Source organism: Malaclemys terrapin, chromosome 3, assembly GCF_027887155.1.
Source record: "Malaclemys terrapin pileata isolate rMalTer1 chromosome 3, rMalTer1.hap1, whole genome shotgun sequence".
Taxonomy (NCBI): domain Eukaryota; kingdom Metazoa; phylum Chordata; order Testudines; family Emydidae; genus Malaclemys; species Malaclemys terrapin.
Window position 1 is genome coordinate 193,906,109 of NC_071507.1, and position 23,893 is coordinate 193,930,001.

The 23,893-nt window shown below is 42.2% G+C and overlaps 1 protein-coding gene across 8 annotated transcripts in view; it reads left to right on the forward strand.

Moving 5' to 3' along the window:
• The window catches only part of SUPT3H (SPT3 homolog, SAGA and STAGA complex component), a 445,162-nt gene that overhangs the window by 302,619 nt on the left and 118,650 nt on the right, over positions 1 to 23,893 (forward strand). For 7 of the 8 annotated variants that reach the window (XM_054021899.1, XM_054021900.1, XM_054021901.1 and 4 more), the window contains one exon: positions 19,425 to 19,511. In XM_054021899.1, coding sequence (XP_053877874.1) covers positions 19,425 to 19,511 — 87 coding nt within the window. Of the gene's footprint in view, positions 1 to 19,075; positions 19,121 to 19,424; positions 19,512 to 23,893 lie in introns of those variants that run through there. The other variant, XM_054021907.1, reaches the window with a different exon arrangement.

Here is a 23,893-nt window from a genome sequence, read left to right on the forward strand (position 1 = left end):
CAAGAATATAATCCAAAGAGAGAAAAAGTTAAAGCAATTTATTTCCTAACAGTTGTATTAAATTTGGAAGATCTAGTTACTAACGCATAGTTAAGGCAAATCCTGCATGGCTAATAAAATTTTGGTTGTAATAGCCAGACAAATTTTGGAGGTTTCATAGTAAACAAACTAAAACAGTCTTCAACACAGAAAATTAAAAAGGCAAACTAATATTAGAAACTGTTGTACAGTTGTGAGGCTTTCTTCAAGTTGTAGGAGAATATTGAGTGAAGGTAGTTTTTTCCAAACATTGAAAGGGTCTTCTGGCAGAAATGCTGGTTTTTATTTTCCACTTTCAACAGATATTTTGGTTTACATTTTTAGAGTGCATTTTGCAGTCTTCCATGTCTCCATAAAGAGGTCCCCTCACCTCCCTAGTAGTTTGATTTGAACTGTTTGGATAATTTGAATCCATACATTTAAACTGTCTTCTACTCACAAGGAAGTGTAGTAATTTATTCTTTTAGGGATGTTGTGACTTGAACACTCCCTTCTTTTCCTGTTGCTTGATCCAATGTAATTAAATAATAGATTTCATTTCATAACTTTGCAGTAGCAATAAAGAGGAAATTATGTTCAGCAGGCTTGTTTATTTTTTTTCTGTGCCCTTTCACAGCTTAAAAGTGATCCTTTTTCTCTGTGCTACGGTGATGTGAAACAGCCCATTCAAATCAATGTCCTTGGGAAATGAATGCTAATTGAAGAATGCACATTAAATAAGACTTGGAATTCTGTGCCATTTTTCATGTACAGATATGTGTTGTTCAAAGTTCACGTTTATGCTACTTTGCATTTCTTTCTACCCTCTTCATTTGACCTGCATGTCTCTATCTTCTCCTTTACTGTTCTTCATCCACCCATTAAAAATCCTATTCTGACCTTTCATGCTCTTATACTACTCACAACACAGTTCTTTGAATGTTTTAAAAAAAATCACTTCAATAAGATGCCTGCATCTGTGTTGGTCAGGTGGTTGGAAAACAAAACAAATGTTCTTGCACAATTTCCCAGTTTGCATTTAAAAAAAATTCTGGGACTGGTGGGAAAACAGAAATATTTTCCACAAATTTTCATCTGTTTATTTTTCTGATTTTCATCAAAATTTTACCTGGATGGAAAATTTCTGGCCAACATTTTCCCTACCCCACATTACACTTATCTGGGCACTCACCCATGTATCTTGACAGTTGTGTCTCCATCTGAGTTAATTGGTAAGATATTTAGGTACTTGAGGAATCTTGTTGACTTATGTTTTTGAAGAGTCATGTGAGCGGTTGATAGTTTATTAAATTATCTTAAATATCCAAAATATTAAAATTATATTCATGATTATCTTTTACAGTAGTACATGTAGGCCCCACTGAGATACAGGGCCCTGTTGTGAGAGGTATTCTATACATGAGTAATAAGACTGTTTCTGCCCCAGAGAATCAATAGTCACAATCAACAGTGTTGCTATTCCTCACAATTCAGCTTTTATTTGTCAAATATTACTCATGCTGAAATTAACAGGAGATTTTGTGACTTAGGAGAAGATGTCTTTAAATATTTCCAGTGGGGAGGAATCTATTTTCCCTAAATCATATTTATATCCTGTACATATTCTGATCATGTCTTCTTTACAAATTGAAATAGTTTTCCATAGTAGTATGAATAAAGATTGAATGGCAGATTGAAGGGTTTTTTTGGTGACTACGACTACCAAATCATATATTATTTTAACTATATGTTATATTGGTAAAAACAGAATGCTGGAACTAAATGTTTTGTGCATTCCTTATTCTAACTTTGTTTGCATGCTGTTTATATTGATTTTCTAATGGATCATTTTTTATGTCTTTTGTAACTATATTTACCATGAAAACATATTGTTAATTTGTATTAGTTATTATAGTTATTACTCAATACTCTGTAATGCAATTTTTTTTAAAGTCTCCAAAAGTATTGAGCAGTTGGTGAACTTCAGTATTTGTATGATTGTCAAACACTGTAGAATTTACATTTGCTCCACTTAGTGCTGCCACAATAAATTTGAATCAAATTTTGGTACGTAACAGATACTTGTATCACTTAAACTAACCAGTTGTTTGCTTTCATTTCTGTTTTATAGTTTGCTGGTGTTATGTAAAGAACTCTAAAGTACTCAGCTACACAAATCAAATGTGCACTCAAAAACTTGGATTCCTCCTGTTTCTTGGTGTGAACAATCTTTAACGGATATAGTGTAATTTTGGAGCGCAAATACAAAATTAGGCAGTTGAAACTTATTCTACTGAAACATGATATTGCTAAAAAAGCCTATTTCTTTTTGTTTGACTAATTAGGCTGGTCAAGGAGCCAATTAGTGCACCCAGAGATAAAAAGATTTTTTTTATGCTAGTTTCATATAGAAAATGTTTTAGATAAATTCAGTTTGGGGATAATTATCAAGAAAGCAGGATTGTTGTTTTTTCCCCATTCATATATATATGTGTGTGTGTGTGTGTGTGTGTGTGTGTTTAAAATAGGGTGTGAATTTCACACTCAGAATATGTGATATTGATGTTTAGTTTTCTTTTGGCTGTTGGATAAGATTTTCAAAAGCACCTAAGTCACTTAAGGGAGTAAGTTCCATTGAAACTCAAACCCAGCCTTTCCATCTCTTCATTTTTTATCTTCCCTATTAAAGAAGAGAACAATAATAATAAAAAACATATGGAAGAGAAGGAGCCCTCAACACTCCAGTTCTCGGTGATTGATAACATAAAGAATCTTCAAATCTTGGCATATTTATCATGATCCATAGGGCACAATTCTTTTTAAATGCCACAAGATCCTTCGTTCAGTCCTGCAGCCCGCCTTTCTCTATTCGATTCTAATTAGATTCTAATACCAAATTAGAAATTAAAGCTCTTTCTTTCCAGGAATCAAAAATAATTTTCTTTTGATTCTGGGTCTGGGTGAGCCTTTGTGCTCCTTAAGTTGGATCAGGCTACTAAGTCATTGGCCCAGTTCTTGCTACTCCAGGCTTGGGGCCTCAGGAGCAGATAGCTTGCCTGATGTCCTGTTTCCACTCCTTTATGTACCTTCATATTGCAAATGAGGTTTTGAAAATTCAGACCCTCCATGTGATAGGCTGAAAGAAGACCCCCTTTGTGAAATAGTGGTTTCTAATAATTCTGACTCTCAGCCATGAAATTAGGTGACTAGAGGGGGAGGAGAGTAATTTTGTGTGTCTGAGTAGAGACTCCAAAGAGAGAGCTTCAGGCTTTTGGGGGTGAGGTTTGGAGCAGGCCTTAATGGCATTTCTTCTCAAAAATTATATTTTAATTAATTATCTTATTTATATTTTGTTTAAATTTCATTCTCTTGGACCTTTTAATTCTGGAGTATTACAGAAATATTAATATCTACTTCACTAGTTACTTGGTTATATGATGGTGTACCAAGGACCACAACTAATTCTTAATTGTTGCACTTTTTGGCGAAGGATCTAGAATGTCCATTTTGCTTCAAAATCCAAGTTTGCTATATATTTTTTATGGTGATACTTTGTTTTGGTGTAATCTTGAAGTTCATTACCATGGAATTTTCAGTGTCTTACTGATGACCTCTTTTTGATTTTTGTATCTTCCAATTTTCTTGGTGGAGGGGTTCCTTTCTATGGCAAGAATCAGAAATTGGCCTTTCAGTCTGAAAACTGCAATGCCGCGTGAATCCTTACAAATTCAGTTCTTCACTTGGAAGATCATCTGAAAGTTCAGAAGCCTTGTTCCTCCTCAGCCACTCACACAGAACTACCATGTGGGAGATGCAATGACATATTTAGTCAGGGCTTTGAAACTAGCATAAAAATTGTTTTATCTCTGGGTACACTAATTGGCTCCTTCACCTGCCTAATTAACGATTCTTGAGCACCTCATTGGAATCCATCTTGCCACCATTTTGAGTTGTTTAATTGAATCTTAATGTACATTCCATTTTTCCCACCTCATAGTGAAATAATTTCTAAACCATTTGTTGTATATATTCCCTCTAGTCAAAGCCCTGGTTCTTCTTCGAGTGCTTGCTCATGTCAATTTCAATTATGTGTGTGCACGCCGCATGCACAGTCGCTGGAAGGTTTTCCCCTAGCAGTACCCATTGGGTCGACCCAGGCACCCCCTGGAGTCACTGTGACGAACTGGGACTGTTCCTTTGGGACTCCTCCCTGTTATCTCCTGACCGGCTCTTTACAAACTCATCGGCCAGCCGGCCTGCATGTCGCGGGTTCTCTGGCTTTCTGTCCACCAACCACAGCCTCAGGTCAGATGGGCACCGCTCATACAGTTGCTCCAGTACCAGCAGTTTGACCAGGTCCTCCTTCGTCTGGGCCCCATCAGCCCACTTGCTGGCGTATCCTTCCATGCGGACGGCTAGTTGCAGATAGGAGATCTCAGGGGTTTTATCCTGACTCCGGAACCTTTCCCGGTACATCTCAGGAGTCAGCCCAAACTCACGTAGCAGGGCCTTTTTGAATAGTTCGTAGTCCCCTTTCTCTGCCTCTTCCAGTTGGCGGTACAATGCCACGGCTTTGGGGTCCAGTAAGGGGGTAAGGACCCGGAGTCTGTCCGCGGGATCAACCCGGTGCAGCTCGCAGGCCGTCTCAAAGGCCTCCAGGAAGTCATCCATGTCCTCCCCCTCCTTGCGTGGGGCCAGGATGCACTTATCAAAGCTCCGTGCAGTCCTGGGCCCCCCCTCACTCACCGCAGCTGGGGGTTCGCTGCCCCTCAGTCTCGCCAGTTCCAGTTCATGCTGTCTCTGTCTCTCTTTCTCCTCCCGTTCATGCTGACGCTGTCTCTCTTCATGCTGTCTCTGTCTCTCTTTCTCCTCCCGTTCATGCTGTCTCTGTTGTTCACGATCCTCCAGCTCTCTCAGTTTTAGCTCTTTCTCCCATTCCAGCCAATTCCACTCCACGGATGCCGAACGTCGCCGGGAGGATCCTCTGCTGGCCGGCGAGCTTCGCCGGGAGGATTCCCTGCTGGCCCGGGGGGTCACGGCGCCTTCGGTATTTGCTGGGTTCCTCCCCACCCTTCCCCTAGGCATAGGAAGGAGGGGTCTCGGGAAGCCCTCAGCAGCCGGCTGACCACTCCCAGCTGGGACAGACTCTGGTGCCTGCGCTGCATTTGCCAGGCTGCTTCCCTGAGGCACAGGGATCAGTTCATTCGCGCGATCTTCCGCCTCCAGCCGGGCAATGAGCTGTTCTTTGGTGAGCCTCCCAATGCACAGCCCCCTCTGCTTGCACAGCTCCACCAGGTCGCTCTTAAGCCGCTTGGCATACATCTTCCTGCTGGCCACTCACCGGCCTGTGTGCTCACAGCTCCCCACAGTTCCCAGGGGGCCCCCTAGTGTGCCAGCCCTTCTCGAGGTCACCACCTCTCTGCCAGGGTCGAGCTGCAGACTCCTCCGCCCCCGGGGGACCCTGTTACTGCAAAAGTCCTTCTCGCTGGTCACACACTCCCAGGGGTAATAACCGTCCCTCTCTCACTCTTCAGCACGCCTGGTCCCCGTCAATCCCTCTTCGTTTTACTGCTCCCCAGTCACTTACTGCAGGAAGCGCCGTCCACGGGGTGCAGTAGATCCCACCTCTGCCACCAGTTGTCACGGAGTATTTCCTGCGATTCACCATGACTCTCAGCCAGCCAGTAAAGCAGAAGGTTTATTTGGATGACAGGAATACAGTCCAAGACAGGTCTTGCAGGCACAGACAACAGGGACCCCCTCAGTTAGGTCCATCTTGGGGTCCCAGGGCATCCCCGCCCCCTTGGGAGGTCAGAGCAATCTCTGCCTCCCCACCATCTCACCACCCAGCTTCCAAGACTCTGCCTCCAGCGACCCCTCCCACAGCCTTTGTTCAGTTTCCCGGGCCACGGTGTCACTTGGGCTCTCATGTTACACACCCAGGTATTCGCCTTCGGGCAGACTATCCTAGCCCCACTCCCCTGTCAGCATTCACAGACCACAGTAAGAACAGTCCCAGTTCGTCACAGTCACGCCTTCAGGGTGCCACATATAGAGCCCTGCCGACCTGCCACCTCTCCAGTTCCTTCTTACCACCAGTGACAGTCGTTGGAGCATTCTCTCTCTCTCTCTCATTTCGAGCGACCCCTTAGTAGTTCTCTTCTTTAATTTGTTAATAGTTAAAATAGTAGTTTTTAGTGTACGATAGTGTTAGTTGACACCTGGTTACTGGGGTTTTTTCCTCCCCCATCCCCTTCCCTCTCCCGGGGCCTGAGCATGCCTTGGTCCAGGAGTTTAAACCACGTGGGATCTGCCAGAAGCTGATGCCAAAGGCACGTCTTGCTTCAAGTTCCTGGGGGTGTCCCATCAAACGGACAGGTGCAAAATCTGTAGAGGATTCTGCCCCTGCACCAAGAAAGACAGGGACCACAGACTGAGGCTGGTGCTAATGGAGGCAGCCCTATGGCCGCAGTTGGAGTTGAGCCCCATGGAAGCGGCACCAGGCTCCTCGGCATCAGTGCGCAGCGCACCGGCTTCAATCAGGGATGTGACGCGGAGGAAGGACTCTGGGGTCAGAGACCTTTGCCACCGACCTTCCCCAGCACCAAAGGCTGCCTCGTGGGCAGAGGCTCAGCACCACTCTGTCACCTGTGCCACACAAAAAGCACAGGAAGACTGACGGGATGCTCGAGCGCGCTAAAGGAGTGCGACCTGTGCCAGGCCATTCCTCCCCGTCTGTTCAGTAGCTGGCACCATTGACTCTGGGCCCACAGAGGGGTCCATTGACTCAGGCGCCAGTGGAGGAGAGCCAAGTTGAGGACTAAGACCTTCCTTCCACGCGGGGGACCTTCGAGGCAGCCAGGGATCTCAAAGCCCTGATGGATCCATACTCTCCCGACCAGCGTGAGAGATCATCAGCCCCAAAGACTCTGGCACCGCAGAGACCACCAATGCCATCCAGGGATAAACCGGTGATAACACTGCACTGATTGCCCTCTCCCCAGCACCAATCCTTGGCACCGCTGGGCACTGCACCACCTTGGTCGCCATGCTCGGACTCCTCGGTGTCTGACTCTGAGACTGACTCCTATGTGTCCCACAGGAGCTGGCACCGGTAGCAGCAACACACTCAGAGACTAGAAATGGTGTAGACCTTTCCACCTGTGCCGTGGCCAGCGCAGTGGCAGATGCCAGCGCAGTGGCCCTTCTGGACCCTGTAGGCATATCATCATTGCCAGAGGTCCGTCTCCAGGCGATCCTTGTCGGTCACATCCGATGGTTGGGCTGTGTCCAGGACCAGGGACCTTTCACGTGGCACTGCCACCACAGCCAGCACTGCAGTCGGCACTGCAGTTGGCACAGAGTCAGGTGCAGCAACAGACAACCGGGACTGCTTCGATGAGCCGGATAGGCAGAAAGGACCCGGTATGGCCCGGACCTCCTCATCATTTTCACCCAATGAGGCACTGGCAGGAACCTTTTCGGGGCCTCCCCCTCTGAATAGCAGAGCCCTGAAACTCCTGAGATGGGTGGCACAGAATCTGGGTATCCAGATGGATGAAGTCACCGAGGTGTCGAACCCTACCATGGACATCTTATCCCCAGCAGCCCTACCAGGGTGGCACTTCCCTGATTAAGACCATTCAGGAGACTACTAAGATCCTGTGGCAAACACCAGCCTCTCTGACCCCCATGGCGAAAGGGGTTGTGAGGAAATATTTTGTGCCTTTCAAGGGTTATGGATATCTATTTACACACTCCCCACCAGAGTCGGTGGTGGTGGCGGTGGTCAACAAGCAGGAGAGGCAAGGACAGCAGGGGCCCACTACCTGGCCTAAGGATGCAAAGAAGCTGGATCTCTTTGGGAGGAAGATATACTCCACCAGATGGTTCCAGCTTTGCATTGCAAATCAGCAGGTGATTCTTAGCTGGTACAATTTTAAGAACATAAGAATGTACATACTGAGTCAGACCAAAGGTCCATCTAGCCCAGTATCCTGTCTTCCAACAGTGGCCAACATACCAACCCAAAGCCTGGATCTTTCTTTACCCTTTTCAGCCCGTCTGTCCTATTTCTACCATGCATGGTCCCAGATTACCTCGGACCGTTGCGTCCTTTGCATGGTAGAACAGGGATATTCCCTCCAATTCAGTTCAACCCGCCCACACATACCCATTCCCCGTCCCTCTTCAGGGACCCTTCTCATGAGCACGAAACCTCCTGTTGGCAGGAGCAGTGGAGGAGATTCCGCTGGAACTAAGGGGTAAGGGGGTTTTACACATGGTATTTTCTAATACCGAAAGCCAAAGGGGGCCTCAGACCCATTTTGGATCTGCACAACCTCAACAGGTTCATGAAGAAACTAAAGTTTTGTATGGTCTCTTTGGCCACCATTATCCCGTCCCTGGATCGAGGAGATTGGTATGCCGCACTTGACTTGAAGGACGCATGCTTCCACATTTCCATAATCCCGCCCCACAGGCATTTCCTAAGATTTGTAGTGGGGTGCACTCACTGCCAGTTTACAGTCCTTCCTTTTGTCCTGTCAGCAGCTACTCGGGTATTCACCAAATGCATGTCATTTGTAGCCGCCTTCCTGAGGAAAAAGCAAGTTCAGGTATTCCCATACCTCGACGGCTGGTTAGTCAAAGGCCATTCCAGAATACAAGTAGAATAACAGGTCAGTCTGATAATGTCCACGTTTAACATACTGGTTCTCCTGCTGCACAAAGCACAAAAATCAACCCTAGCCCCCACTCAGAGAATAGAGTTCATAGGGGCAATGTTAGACTCATGACAAGCCAGAGCCTTCCTACCTCAGTCCCGTTTTCAGGCTTTCTCGTTATACAATACCTCACATGGTATCCCTCGACTACGATAAGGAATTGCTTAAATCTTCTTGGGCATATGGCATCTTGCACACACGTAGTGCAACACATGAGGCTCGGACTCAGACCTCTCCAGGCCTGGATAGCATTGGTGTATCAACCGAGCAGAGATCATCTGGACACAGTGATCACACTCCCACCGCGGGTCCTCGAGTCCCTTCAGTGGTGGCTTGATCCCCAAATGGCATGCACAAAGTTTGCCGTCTCCAGACTGTGCTCCTCGTTGTGTCTGGTCACCGACGTGTTGGCAATGGGGTGGGGGGAGCACATCTCAGAGAGCACAGAACTCAATCTGCTACTTCACATCAACGTCAGGAAGCTGAGAGCAGTTCGTATGGCGTGTCAGACCTTGCAGTCTCATTTGGAGGTCAGATGTGTATCAGTCCTGATGGACAATACAACAGTGATGTTTTAATTTATATAAACAGACAGTGTGGAGCACGCTCCTCTCCCCTTTGTTAGGAAGCCCTCAAGCTCTGGGATTTCTGCATAGCCCACGCGATACTCCTGGAGGCTTCCTACCTCCCTGGATCTCAGAACGAGCTAACAACCATCTCAGCAGATCTTTTCATAATCAGGAGTGGTCCATTCACCCAGACATGGTAAACAATATCTTCCAGTGGTGGAGAGTTCCCCAGATAGACTTGTTTGCCACAAGGAGCAACAGGAAGTGCCTACAATTCTGCTCTTTCCTGAGTCAAGCCTGGACTTGTTGGCAGATGTGTTTCTCCTTCCGTGGAAGGATCACTTCTTCTATGTATTTCCTCCTATTCTACTTGTTCAGAAGGTCCTCCTCAAGATCTGGAGGGACGGAGCCTCGGTAATTCTGGTGGCACTAGCCTGGCCAGGACAGCATTGGTACACCATGCTGCTGGAGTTATCCGTGGACACCCTAGTCCACCCTGCCATTGATTCCAGACCTGATCACTCAGCATCCCAATCTTGAATCTCTCCATCTCACAGCTTGGAAACTATGGTTGAATCCGCTGGAGCTCACATGCTCAGACCTCGATAGGGAGGTTCTTCTTGGCAGTAGAAAACCAGGGTTACCTACTTAGCCAAATAGAATAGATTCTTGATTTGGGGCTCGCAGAGCCATATCTCTCTGATGCAATCTTCAATAACCTTTATCTTGGACTACCTGCTAACTGCTTACTGCTCTATTTGTCATGGAAAGTGGCGTTCCTGGTCACAATAACCTTCAGCTAGAAGGGTGTCTGAGCTCAAGGCCTTCACATCTGACCCTCCTTATACCATCTTTTACAAGGACAAGGTGCAGCTTCGACCGCACCCGGCGTTCCTCCCAAAGGTAGTCTCTCACTTTGGCACTAAGCAAGACATTTTTCTCCCAGTCTTTTTTCTGAAGCCTCATGCTAACAGCCAGGAGTAAAGGCTCCAATCCCTGGACATTTGGCGGGAACTGGCTTTTTATATTGAACAAACAAAGCTGTTTCACAAGTCGAACCAGCTGCTTGTCGTGGTGGCCGACAGGATGAAAGGTCTCCTGGGGTTCTCCCAAAGGATATCATCGTGGATCATGTCCTGTATCCGGGCATGCTATGACCCGGCGAAGGTCCCTGCTCCCACGCTGACGGTGCATCCTACTATAGCACAGGCTTCCTCGGCGGCCTTCCTGGCCCAGGTCCCAATCCAGGAGATCTATAGAGCGGCAATGTGATCCTCGGTCCACACCTTCACTTCCCATTATGCTATTACCCAGCATGCCAGGAACGATGCAGCATTTGGCAGAGCGGTGCTTCTATCAGTGATCCCATGAACTCTGACTCTGCATCCTAGGTAAGGCTTGGGAGTCACCTAATTGGAATTGACATGAGTAAGCACTCAAAGAAGAAAAACCAGTTACCTCTCGTAACTGTTCTTTGAGATGTGTTGCTCATGTCCATTCCAAACCCACCCTGCCTTCCTCTCTGTTGGAGTACGCCAGCAAGAAGGAATTGGAGAGACGGTGAGTCGGCAAAGTCCTATATGCGACGCCATGAAGGTGCAACTCCATGGGGCGCCTGGGCTGAGCCAACATGTACTGCTAGGGGAAAACTTTCCGGGGACTGTGCACACGGCGCGCACACACCTAATTGGAATGGATATGAGCAACACATCTCGAAGAACAACAGTTACGAGAGGTAGGTAACCGTTTTTCTTCACATTACTTGAATTTTATCTTAAGTATTTGGTCTTCTTTTTGCGGCTCTCTGAGAAAGTCTTTTTTGGTTCTGATATCTGCTAAGCCAGAAGAGTACAGTCCCTGTCAGTTCTCCTTTCATCACATTCCACAAGAAAGTAGCTGAATGCTGTTTTGATTTTCATTTGAAACATTTTTTTTTTCCTCCCTGGTAATCTTTTGTCAGCCTCAGGCATAGCAATAGTGTGTTTAATCTTCATTTTCTAATAGGTGAATGTCTATTAATTCCCTGTCTTATGACAAAAAAGGAAACCAGACAAGTGTTGCTTAGTTTTGTATTACATTGCAAACATTTTCACGTATCTCTGCTTTATATATTTGTAATGTTTGCTCAATCTACAGTTTTATATGGGCTAAAGCCTCCCCAGAGTAACCCTGCTGAAGACCATTGGCTAGCACCAGCATAAGAGAAAATAGTATTTATTTAGTATCTTGCATCTAATTTGATGAAACAAATATGGAATAAATATTATTTTCCTATATAATCAATTTAATGATACAGGATTTGAATAAATGCTACTTTGTGTACCAACACAGGGAGAAAACATATTCATGTGCTCACAATGATGCACATAATTAGAACATTAGGATAGAATGTAAGACAACAAAGAACAATTTCTTCAACTTTGCAAAATTAGTAATCACATCAAAATAATCCTAAATGGTGCCTGGCTTTGGCTGTCAGGTGTGTTTGAAACCATAGGAGAGGAAACTGATATAATGTAAACCTCATGTGCTGGTGTGCATACAATAATATACACTGTGGAAAGAATAGAAATAATTAGTGCAGAAGAAATATATTTAAACTAATAGCTCAAATATCAGAAAACATAATTTATTTAGTGCTTGAGAGCTAAAAGATTATTTTAAAAAATTCTACAAGAATGGTTCAGTTATTTATTTCTAATAACTTTATAAATTAATTTGTAAGGAAAAGCAGCATTGTGGAATCATGAAGGGCAGTCAGACACATTTATCTAGATGCACTGTGTCCCTTAAATACAAATACAACTTGGAACTAGCTGCATACATACTGATGCAAAAATGGGAAGTCAAAGAGTAGGTGGTTTCAGTATTTTCTTTTAATATTTTCAGTACTTATTTAGGCTGGGATTTTCAGAGGAGCTGAAGGGAGCTAGGCACTCAACTCCCATTGTCTTTCAGTGGGACCCCAGTACTTATCCCAGTATCTAGAATGTATCTAGTGGGTGGGATAGGTGTTCTGAACCCAGCAGTTTTCCCCTCCTGCCACAAGGTTCACTGCTGGGGGGGGGGGAAAGGGGGATGATGGCAGTTGATCTTGGAGTTAACATCTTTCTGAACCAGTATTTCAAGCGGTCTGCAGACCCATGCAGACATCACTGCACCATTTACATTCAGATCACATTTTTCAAACTTTACTTCACAACTATAAGAACTACAGAGTTTGTTTTTGTTTTTAATATAATGAAAGCTTCAATTTTTGATCCATATTGGCTTTTAGACAATACCAACAATGCAATACTTTCTTTCCATGTAGATTGCAAAGATTATGGACATGAAAATATTAGACCTCCAGCTTTAATTCCAGAATTTAAATGGAAAAAATAAAGAAGGGAAATTACAATTTAACTTGCTGAAGCTTAATTTAAAATTTGAGAATTGTTCATACTATCCTTAAAGTTCTTCTGTGTGTTTTAATATTTGAAAATTGTAATAGCAGGATTTTATTTTAGAAGTGTGGGTTCATACATGCAGTTAAAATAGTAATATAAAAACAGACTTAAGAAATACCACAGCAGACCCTTTGACTTAAGGCTTGACTTCTATTGAAACAGCAATATGTGTACAGGAATGATGGAAGTAATTTTAATAAAGTAGTGTATATGTGCTTCCATTACTTAATTTGTTTAATGTAATAATAAATCACTAATTATTTGCATCTATCAACAAGTAGGTTTGATAGTATGGAAAGGCTTAGGAAATGGAGATTCACTCCCTCCCCCCCCCCCATTTTCTGTGAGTGATTGTAGTTTAACGTAATTTGTTTTATACACCTGAAATGGGTAGAAAAAGGTGGCTGTAAGGAACCCCCTCACTCTCCGCAATAGGCTATCAGCGTCCCTAGACCCTGCCTGGCAGTGGAGAGCAGCTACCACTCCCTCCTCCTACTCAAGTGGACAGGGAAGTGGGAAGAGCCTTGAATACCAAGCAGAGGGAGAAGTAATCTGCACCAAGAAAAGGTTGGCACCATTTTTTCCCCCATGGAGCAAGGGTAACACAGGGACTGAAATGAGATTCAACAATACCAAACATGCTGAAGGCCACATCTCCTCTGCCCCTTTTTCTTCCTGTAAACATATGCCTGCTGCTTGCTGACTTTTCCGTTTCAGGTCTGCTGATGTTACTGGTAAGCGCCCTCTTACAACATCTGAGAAAGTATGTGTACAATCAACAAAACAATGAAGTTGACTATGTCCAACATTTTGTCAAGTGCACAATACAAACAGACCGGCACAATTTGCCACTATTCTCTCTCCAGTACAGTAATCTTTAGGATTTATTTTTATAACAATAGTAGATTTAAAAATTTTCAGATGGAAATGTGAGAATAGTTTCTGGATTCCAGCTAATGTGTTCACTGTGCGGTTCAGGAGAGAGGGGTGCAAAGGTTCCTCCAGGCACACTGCAATCTGAAGGCCACTGTGCGCAGGGCTGGTTCTCCCCACCGTACATTAGAATAATCTGAAGACTGCTCTGTGGCATCTCCACGCCACCCTTTGGGATGATTCCCCTGGAGCCAGATAGGCTGTAGGACCAAGTAGGGCTGATGAAACAAGAGGATCTAGTTCTTTCACTGGAACAACTGAAAAATTACTGTTTTTTTTTTTTTTTTTTTTTTTTTTTTGTATTCTTACAAATACTTGTCTGTATTAAGGTATTTTCAAGGCCACTTCTAGGACACTTTGGTTTGTTCCATTGGTGGTAGTTTGATCATTCATGATGGGGGCCTCTGGGAGTTACTGTAATAGAAACAAGGCTAATAACAAGGAAGTCAAGTGACTTGCCAAAGTTCCTGAGTGAGTGGCTCACTAAGATTTAAAGCCCCAAATCTGTTCAGATTCCTAGTCCTTTATGTTAATCATGCCACCAAACAGCTTTCTATTTTCTTATTGTCCTCTTTACACCTGAAACTGCCTGCTGATTTTTAGTACAGAATAGAGAGCTAGATCCTGAAACGTGTAGAAAAATAAAAAGGAAGCTTGAAGGCTCAAAGAATTGGTAATTGCTGCTGCTCTTTTATGTTCGACATCACTGCTCTGAATACGGCATCTGAAAGTTATCATCTGATGGCTGCTATGAAGGAATAGCGAAATAACTTGGTGATTTCTGTCTAGCTACTAGTGAACAAATATTCACATTTTTAAAAACATCACAAATGATACCCTTGAAAGCAGTGTCTCATCAGAGTGTCCAAGGACTGATTTGTCATGGAGGCCGAACTAAACTCCCTTAGTCTAGATTAGGATTGAGAATCATGTCACTACCTCTAATTAGAGTGCTGAAATTCACCCTCTGAGGAGGGCTAGCAAACGTCTATGCACCACTAAAGATCTCAGAATAGAACACGGCTTTATTCTCCAAGTTTGGCACCCTGGCACCTGTTGCACCGTTAAATACACTTCAAGAAAATGTATTAGCCTTGAGAATGGCTTCCTAATAACTGAAAAATTAATTGAAATCCGTCAACTTGCAAAATGAAGCTTACTTTTTCAGAACACAGTGCAAGGATTTAGTCATGCATTTAAAACACTGTGCCCCTACTAAACCTTCCCCTATTGGTGTGCTATGATAATAGACCACATAATGTAATCGTGCGCACAGTCACTGTGTCTCTTTAAAGCCTATGCAGCGCTGACTTGTAAAAACACTTTTTAATATCTTTCTCTAGTACATTAAAACTAGAATTCTGGAGAAAGTTTATTTGCTCATAAAAATGGCATATGAAAAAGCCTAAAATTAAAAACTGTGTTTACGTCTAACACTTATGTGCCTTCAAAGTATACTGGAGTACTATGTACAGAATATACTAAAAGCTACTTATAGTACTGAACCTGAGTTCATAATAAGCTATTGTTGCACCTTTTTGGCACAGTGGAAGATGAAAAGAATTATTATTTTTGATACATGCATAAAAAAACCCCAACTTGTAACAAGATGAACTATGATCTAATTTACCTGCATATAATGAAAGCAAAAACATAGTTTCCTAAAGCATTATTTTTGGCTCTGACCACTTTAAAGGTATGCAGACGTTAGCACTTAGCCTTTCTTAGCACCCTTCTTTAATGTAGTTTAAGAACTATAATGATTGTTTCACAAATACAGCCTGTTAGGTTTCCAGCCTTTTATCTATTTTGTTAAAATATTTTCTTTAAAATGTTTGCTGCAATTGTTCGTTGTGAAAAAATTCATTGTGAAAAAACAGACAGTATTGATTGAGGTAACTGTTACTGTCACAGCAGAGAGTACTCCTTTAATCAAATTTATAATGTGCAGAAGTTACAAAAAAGAAAGAGAAAAATAAATAGCCCTAAGGTGACTATTAACATATTCTAGTTAAGTCATTAAACCAGTGATTAAGTTTTAAAATATTATTCCCCAGTATTTCTTCTCAGATTTTAAAATATAGTTACAGTATATACTACTTTCTTTGTAATGTGCAAAATTGTAAAATACACTTAGTTTTCATGAACTCATTTTCACTGCTATAATTAGGGTTATTTCAACACTTTCATTTTCAGGGAGTCGTAATTTGACTGTAATAAAAATATAATCAGACTCTGAGGTCTCAATTTTTTTCTAATTTTGAGAAAATTGGGCTTGCCTTTTTTCCCCCTAAAAGGCTAAATATGTTTGGGTGCTTCCTGTGCATTAAAATAGCTCAAAATAAAATGTTTTCAGATATTGACTAAGCATTTTTAATAATTTAAAGATAAAAAAATATTAACATACAGTAGCTTTGCACTCAGACTACAGCAAGTTCTATTCCTAGTGCCCAACCTGAGTGCTCTAATTAGAGTAGGGACTAGGGCACTCCACAGGATGATGGTGGGAAACAATCCTACATTTTCACCGGGGTTAGGGCAGCACTGATGCCACTCCACACTTGGTATGCAGCCTCCGAATGGGAATAGTCTTCATAGCCCCTATACTGCCCCCTCAACAACATGTGGGGTCAGTGGCAGTAGATCCATTTGCCCCATCACTGGCTGTTCCACCCTAAAAAGCCACTGCACTTGAGGCTGACTTTGCTCCCATTGAAGCCAATGGCAAAACTCCTATAGACTGCAGTGATGCATAGCTGAACCTGATGTTCCTAGGAAGCTGAGCTATACAGAACTTGAAGTATATATCCTCTGTACAATTTCCTGAAATCCCCCTTCCCCAGGCAACATGATCATAGGAGTTCTACTGAAGCCAGGGCCCTCGGTCCCTAGGAAGGGAAGGAATTGAAACATGTTGCACATAAATAGTAACTCTGACAGTCTCATAGGACAGTTCATTACAATACAATTATAGCTTTGCACTCAGATATTATGGTTGTATGAATCAATTATATGAAGGTTAACACTATAAATACATATTTTGCCCCAACCTGGACTATGTGGTGTATACTTTTAAAAAAATGCCTAAATACATATTTATCTGAATTCCAGTTACTCAGGTAAATATGTATGTACCAGTTCAGAAGTACTTATGGTCTCTCTGAATAAATAAATCATATTTTATAACCTTGCATGAAAGAATTATTCTCCTGTTTTGCCTTTTTATTTTAAAACTGAGGAAATTAAAATGCAGAGCTTTGTTGTGCTCTCACTAAATTAAGGAGGTGCACCAACCAACAAAACCGAGAAAATTCAATGATACAGCTCCTATTGTGTTGGTATGAACTAAGGACATTAAGCCAGATTTTGATTTTGCTTGCACCAGTGTAAACCCAGAATAACTCTGTTGAAATCAGTGGAGTTACTCTGGATTTCCTTGGGTGCAAATGAGACCTGAGTCTGGCCAAATGTGCTTCGTTTACACCATTATTTCATTGGGAAGGAAGGAGAAGCCTCATTTTAAATTATTTTTGTCACATTCATATCTTCATTACCATGGGAAAGAAGATTTGTTTGTAGTTAACCTAAATTAAGATGTCATTTTTTTGTGACTCGAAGAAGAGTGTTGCAAGGATAATGCAAGTGTCTTAAACAATGGTATTTTCTGCACAGAGAAGAGTTACACTAAGATATCTTTTCAGTTTCAGTGGTTCTCCAATTTCATATGATATTTGAAAAAGCTGTGTTGCATTATTGTCCATGCCAAGGTCAGTTTTTGAAACACTTATAAATGTATTGGCCCAAATTCACACATAGGGTAACTCTATTGACTTGACTTGAGTTACACCAGGGATAAATGCAACCCATTCTTTTTATATTTTTACCCAGCCTCTTTATATTTTATGCTGGAAATATAAGTACCTTGTGTGCCCTCAGACTAATCAGAATAAGAAGTAGTTTTGCCTTTGCCAAAAAATAGAACGATCATTTTTCACATTCTTACATTTTCCAGTTCAGTTTCAAGTAAGATTATGTTACTGTGACTTCTGAATTCCTGAAAACTCTCTGGTCTCTGTAGCTGTAAAGGCCCAAGTGAGCATTTCAAGGAAAAATCTGAAGCTTTTCATGCAGTATGTTTTGTGTTGTGCATTCCAGATACAGTTAACGTTTTGTGTGCATGTGATTAGTGTGGAAAAAAATTAATGCAGTCCAGTATTATGATTTATGGACTGAATCCTTTGCCCACTGAACACTTGCCAAAATGAAAATCTTTTTTTTCTCCTTTGGATATTAGAAACAGCTACTGTTTTTGTTGATCTTTTTAACTTCTGAATAGGTCTATTTCAAGACATAGCAGCATGGGAGCTCAGATTAATAATATACTTATTCAGCCAGTGATGCTGAGTGAAACCATTGCTAGCATGAGTATGAAGGATAGAATTTCTTCAAATTATTTTCAGGTGCATTAATGTATTTCTGAAAGTGGAGTATGGAGGCATTTTTGCATGAAAAGAAATGAGATTTATCTTTTTTGTATCATGTTGCAGGTGTACACATGAGTTTTAATGTAATTGTATTCCTCCCACCAGCTGAGAAAGACAGGGTTGAAAGCAAACATCCTGTGATGAAATTCTCCTTACTGGAAAAATGTTTTCCAAGCTTGGGGTAGGGAAGCAACTAGTCCAACGAGAACTCTATGTCCCTCCACCTGGTATTCAAAGTGACTTCCAGCCTGATTCCAAGCCCATTGGATTCAGTGGAAGGAATTCCAGTGACTTCACTGGGTTTTGGATTATACCTCATTAGCCCAGCAACTTGTTATTTATCAGTTTGTCATAGGTTTGGTGTCGACTCATGTTATGCTGTCTTTAAAATGGACTCCTTTCGGACTTGGAGGAGGACTCTTAGCCCAATTTTCTTGAAGCCACCCACTTTGCTGTTGGTGTAAAGGGGGTTATTTATTATATGTTGTGTTAAAGGCTCTTCTCAGGAGACCTTTGATCCATGGACAGAAGACTCAGTGGACTTGGAGGTCTTGATGTCCTGTAGAGGCACAGCCTTTAGGCCACAATGATTACAATGTAGATGAAGGCAGTTCTTTCCCTGCGCACTCCCGTGGCAGCCATAATCTAAGACTATGAAATTGCTCAATTCTTTCTTTGTGTCCTTCAAGTCTGAGTGAAAAAGAACATTCCTAGCATATGGATAAGATTGATACTGTTGAAAGTGAAGGACTTTTCCCTAAACATTTCTTCATCTATATTTATAGAATTAATGTTTGCTATTGCCCAGAAATTCTCAGCAGGATCAGCCAGCTAGTCTGCCCCCTTTATAGGAAGAGCTTTGCTTTTTACTTGTCTGCATTAGAGGACTCACGTCTGTTCTCTAGACTGCACTAGAAAATGAGTTGAAGAAAAGAAACAGGGTAGAAATTACAATTGTATATGCCGAGAAACAAGAGGTTTTACTTTTAAATGCAGCATTATGATTATTGAGATACGCCAAAAGTTTTTCAGTCTTTATATAATTTATGGCTGGAATTTTGGTTAATGGGAGTTGGATGACTGACTCCCTTAGGCACTTTTGAAAGTCCCAGCCTATATTTTTAAGATGATATATATTTTCCAACATGTCACCACACAGTGTATTTATCTGAACTTATTTTGAAACCTAGTAAATACAACATATATTACAGAAGCAGTAGTTTTACATTTCTTTGTTTTTATTAGTTGCAGCAAGCAGCTGAAGTTTCTCAGCTGAGAGGAGCTCGAGTCATCTCTGCTGAAGATCTTCTGTTTTTGATGCGCAAAGATAAGGTACAGTAATAAGCTAGTCAGTTTGTATTAGAATTGTAAGTTTGACAGTGTGTATGTTAACTTAATGTGTTTACTTAGTTTAAACCAAGGGATGCATCCTTATTAATAGCAATTTGTAAAAAGAATGTCATTATAATTAGTTTAGTTTTAGTTTCTGGGATAACTTCAATTTATTGATAGATTTTTTTCACTTGATTGTTTTCAGCTGCACTGGCAGAGTGATGGCAAGTTGACCTAGTAGGTTGGTTTCATCTCAAATAATAATTTAGACTATGACAAGCCTTAGCTTCTCTCTCTCCCTTCCACTTATATCATTATCAATCATTATAACATCCTTCCACTTACCTGAACTCTGGATCCTAAGGTGACACTTGGCACAGCTCTGTCCTTTCCCCTCTCTACATCTAGGATGTCAATAAATCATGTCTGGTTTTTTATAATATTTCCCCAAATCATCTCTCTTCCTTCTCCCTCCCTCCCAAACAAGCTTCTAAAATCTTGGTTGATGTCCCATTCCTCTCTCATTTTGAGTACTGCCACCCTCAAACTGAAAACTCCAGTTAATCCTGCATGCTGCAAATAAAATCATCTTCAACTCTCATTATTACGAATGTTTCCTCCTTATTTGAATCCTTCTGCAGGCCTCTGATCTCCTTCTACATCAAATTTTACATTTTCATCAATCAACATGTCTTATTGTATTTTGGCGTCCATCTTCCACAACCAGCTGTTGTTTGCACTGCCACCAAACATGAAATACCTTCTCTGATCCTGCTTGCCACTTCTCCTTCAAATCCTGCTCTTGATTAGTCTTCCACTGCTTACTTTCACTTCCTCTCTCTTACCCTCGATTTCCTCAAAATAAGAACATGTTATCTTATAAAAATAAACTACAATATCTAACAGACTCTTAGCCAATTCAACGTTTATCCTAAAGTATTTTAAGGGAAGGAACTAACAAGATGTATATATGACCTTTTCTTTCTCATTGTCTACTTAGATTGTAAGCTCTTTGCAACATGGACCATCATTTCATTATTATTCCAGGGGCTACCAGCAACTCTGTTTTTAAGGTTGCCTTTTATAGGATCTCATTTTCAGTTGCTTATAACTTTGTCAAACTTCAACCATTTGGACTGAATTTTTTCTTGCCAAGTGTCTGCCTCAGGCTGAAATTTTGTGAAAAATTTAAACTAAAATGGTGTAGACTTTTCTGAGAACTAAGCTAGGGACAAATACACTGTTTTGGCCATGTTAAAAAAAAATCTGGTGACCTCTGCTTTGACAAGCTCTAGTCCCGCCATTCTGTGGAATATGAACTTGAAATTTGGCAAGAGTGTGGTCTGTGTCAAGAATGTGCTTTTTGTCATCCCCATGAAAATGCACCCAAATTAGGTCAAGTTATAAGCCTTTGCAAAATAGTTTGCACATGCTCAGTAGAGACCTCCTAGAGCTTAACAGATAAAAATTCTAAGGATTCCATCTCTAATGGGCATGCTCCAGCTGACGTGACTGAGCGTGACTTTCCGTGTACGGGCGGCTCTGGGCTGGTGCAGGTCATGTTGGGCTGGGTACAAGAAATGAGACCAAGAAACCTGTCTCCTGTGCTCATAATGCCCCGCTTGCTGACGCGCAGCATGGAGGAAGAAGCTACCTGATATAAATATAGAGGGGACAAGAGCCAAAGCTGGTGGGGGAGAGGGTGACAGGACAAATTGGTACAAGGAGCTTGGGGGAATCCATGACTGGGACTGGAAGATGGGGTGGGGGGGGACTGGGACTGATTGAGCAAGGAGACTTGTATTGGGAGCAGGGGGTAGAGACTAAAACTGGCTGGGCAAGAAGACAGGAAATGGGAAGCAGTGTGACAGTGGGAAGGAGATGGGGTGGGATGGGGAGACATATCTGATGAGCTAGGATGCGGGGGACAGCTGGGACTGGCTGGGCAAAGAGACCGGAAGAAAGAACTGGGTGGAAGGAGGAGCTTGGATGAGAAGGTTGGGAACGAGACAGGGAAGGGAATAACTTAGGTGAGGTGGGGAGGCATCTGGAGATGGAGGGAAGGGAGAAAGACACATTGGCATTTCAGCCAGCCTGGAGGAACTGGAACTGACTGATCAAAGAGACTGAAGACAAGGAGCTGTGGGGTGGGAAGGAACTGGAATGCTTAGGCAAAAAGACCAGGACTGAGAGCAAAAGTTGGAGGGACAGTTTGGCAAAGAAATGGTAAAGCACAAGCCTGAAATGGAACCCAAGATTCCTGAGTCTCACCATTCCTCTACTGTCAGCAAATATCTGTGAAACCCACTGGCACAGTGTCTCATTCCCCTCTAGTAGAGGATGGCTAATTACTACTGCTGTCAGTTACTCCGTTGGCTCAAATGGCAGAGGTCTGTGTGGTGGATCTGCAGATTCCAACCCTGATGATGATCCATGTGATGTCAGTATAATGCCACACAATGGATTTTCTATTTTTTAGTTTGCTTTTTAAGAAATTAGAAAGTTACACGCAAAAACTATGCTAAAAGAACTTTATTAAGGTTGCAAAGTCAAGCACTCAAAAGTAAGGAAACTGAACAATGAGTAGAAAACAAAATATTGAGTAGCTGCTGATCAAGTAAGCTTTGTCCATCCTGTGCACTGAATGATGCAGGTGTCCTGTGGAAGAAATGGTATGTGGTCATGTAATTAAAGATCCATACACCTCAGGGTCAAAATTAAGATTGCATGGGCAACTGTAAATCTGGCATTTCTGAACTTTCAAGTGCTTGATATTTCAACTTAAATAATGTTATTTTAATGTAGGATTTTTTAAATATAATTTCCTGCCTGCCTGTCTCTCTCTTCTCTCCTCCCTCCCTTGCTGTGAGATGGAGGACTCCTATTCTGTTTGGTGCCTGCGCTGAGCTGAGGATGGGCAGCTGAGGCCATGTGTGAGGTCTGGGGTGGGGTAGTGTATGTTGTGATAAAGGGAGCCCTAGAATGGGGTCTGTGCTGCTGCTGTGGTGTGGGACTGGCCTTAAAATGTTCATATTCTTCTTCGAGTGCTTGCTCATATCCATTCCATTAGGTGTGTGCGCGCCGCGTGCACAATCGTCGGAAGATTTTCTACCCTAGCAACACCGGCGGGTCGGCTGTGGAGCCCCCTAGAGTGGCGCCTTCATGGCGCTGAATATATACCCCAGCCGACCCGGCGCCCCCTCAGTTCCTTCTTACCGCCCCTGACGGTCGTTGGAACTGTGGAGCGCGGCATAGCTGTTCTCCACTCTCCCTAGCTTAGTTAGTTATTCGCAGTTGTAGTTATAGTTATAGTTCTAGTGTTTGTAGTTTAATAGTTAAATAGTTTTTAAAGTTGTTAGATTTGTTATAATAGTCCAGGGCCCTGTTCTGTTATGTTGCCAAAAATTTCCTGAGGAATGCAAGCAAGAGAAGGGAAATGGTGATTTTAAACAGTTAAATATCTCAGCCAAACCTGACTGGAATTTTATGGGACAAATGAATGTCATAATTCTAGCCTCAAAGCTTTGTCCCTCCTGCATTTCATAGGCTTGCTGCAAACAATGGAGCTGCTAGAGCTTCTCAGAAAAAGACTATAAGAATACTTGTAATGGAAAGTGTTGTGGCAACCCCATATTTTGGTTGCTTCTATAATAAGTAGACAAATACAGAAATAAGGTGTACATTTTTGACAATGAGGGTAATTAACCACTGGAACAATTTTCCAGGGGTTGTGGTGGATTCTCCATCACTGACCATTTTTAAATTGAGATTGGATGTTTTGCTAAAAGATGCACTCTAGGAATTATTTTGGGGAAGTTCTATGGCCTGTGCTATACAGAAGGTCTGACTAGATGATCACAATGATCCCTTCTGGCCTTGGAATCTATGAATAAGTACTCTGGTCAACAAATGAAAGAATGTGGACTAAAAATGTTGCAATCATTTTCATTCCCCAGGTTTACAAAGGGAACAAGTTTTCAAAATTCAAAATTTTCTTTGATTTTTTTTAAATATTTTTCATTTTTTTTCCTTTTCCTTTTTTCCCCTTTTTTCTCTTTCCCATTTTTTCTTTCCTTAATCACTAGCCTTTTTTTTCTTTTGTCAGTAAATAGGGTAAGAAAGGAGAGGGAAAGAAAAAACAATAAACCAAAGAAACCTGAAAAGCTGAGAAACAGCTACAGCTACAGTTTGTGTTTTCTGACTTTGTCAAAACACAAATTCTTGATAAGTTTTCATTTTGAAAAATGGCCTATTTTTGACATATCGTTTGAAAATTTTCATCTCTAATCACAGAACATGACGTGCACACAGTAGCTGTTAGGCTTCCAAGAGGGTGTTTGAGGAGGTTGGTTGATGTGCAATCAGAGCTCCTGGAACTGTGT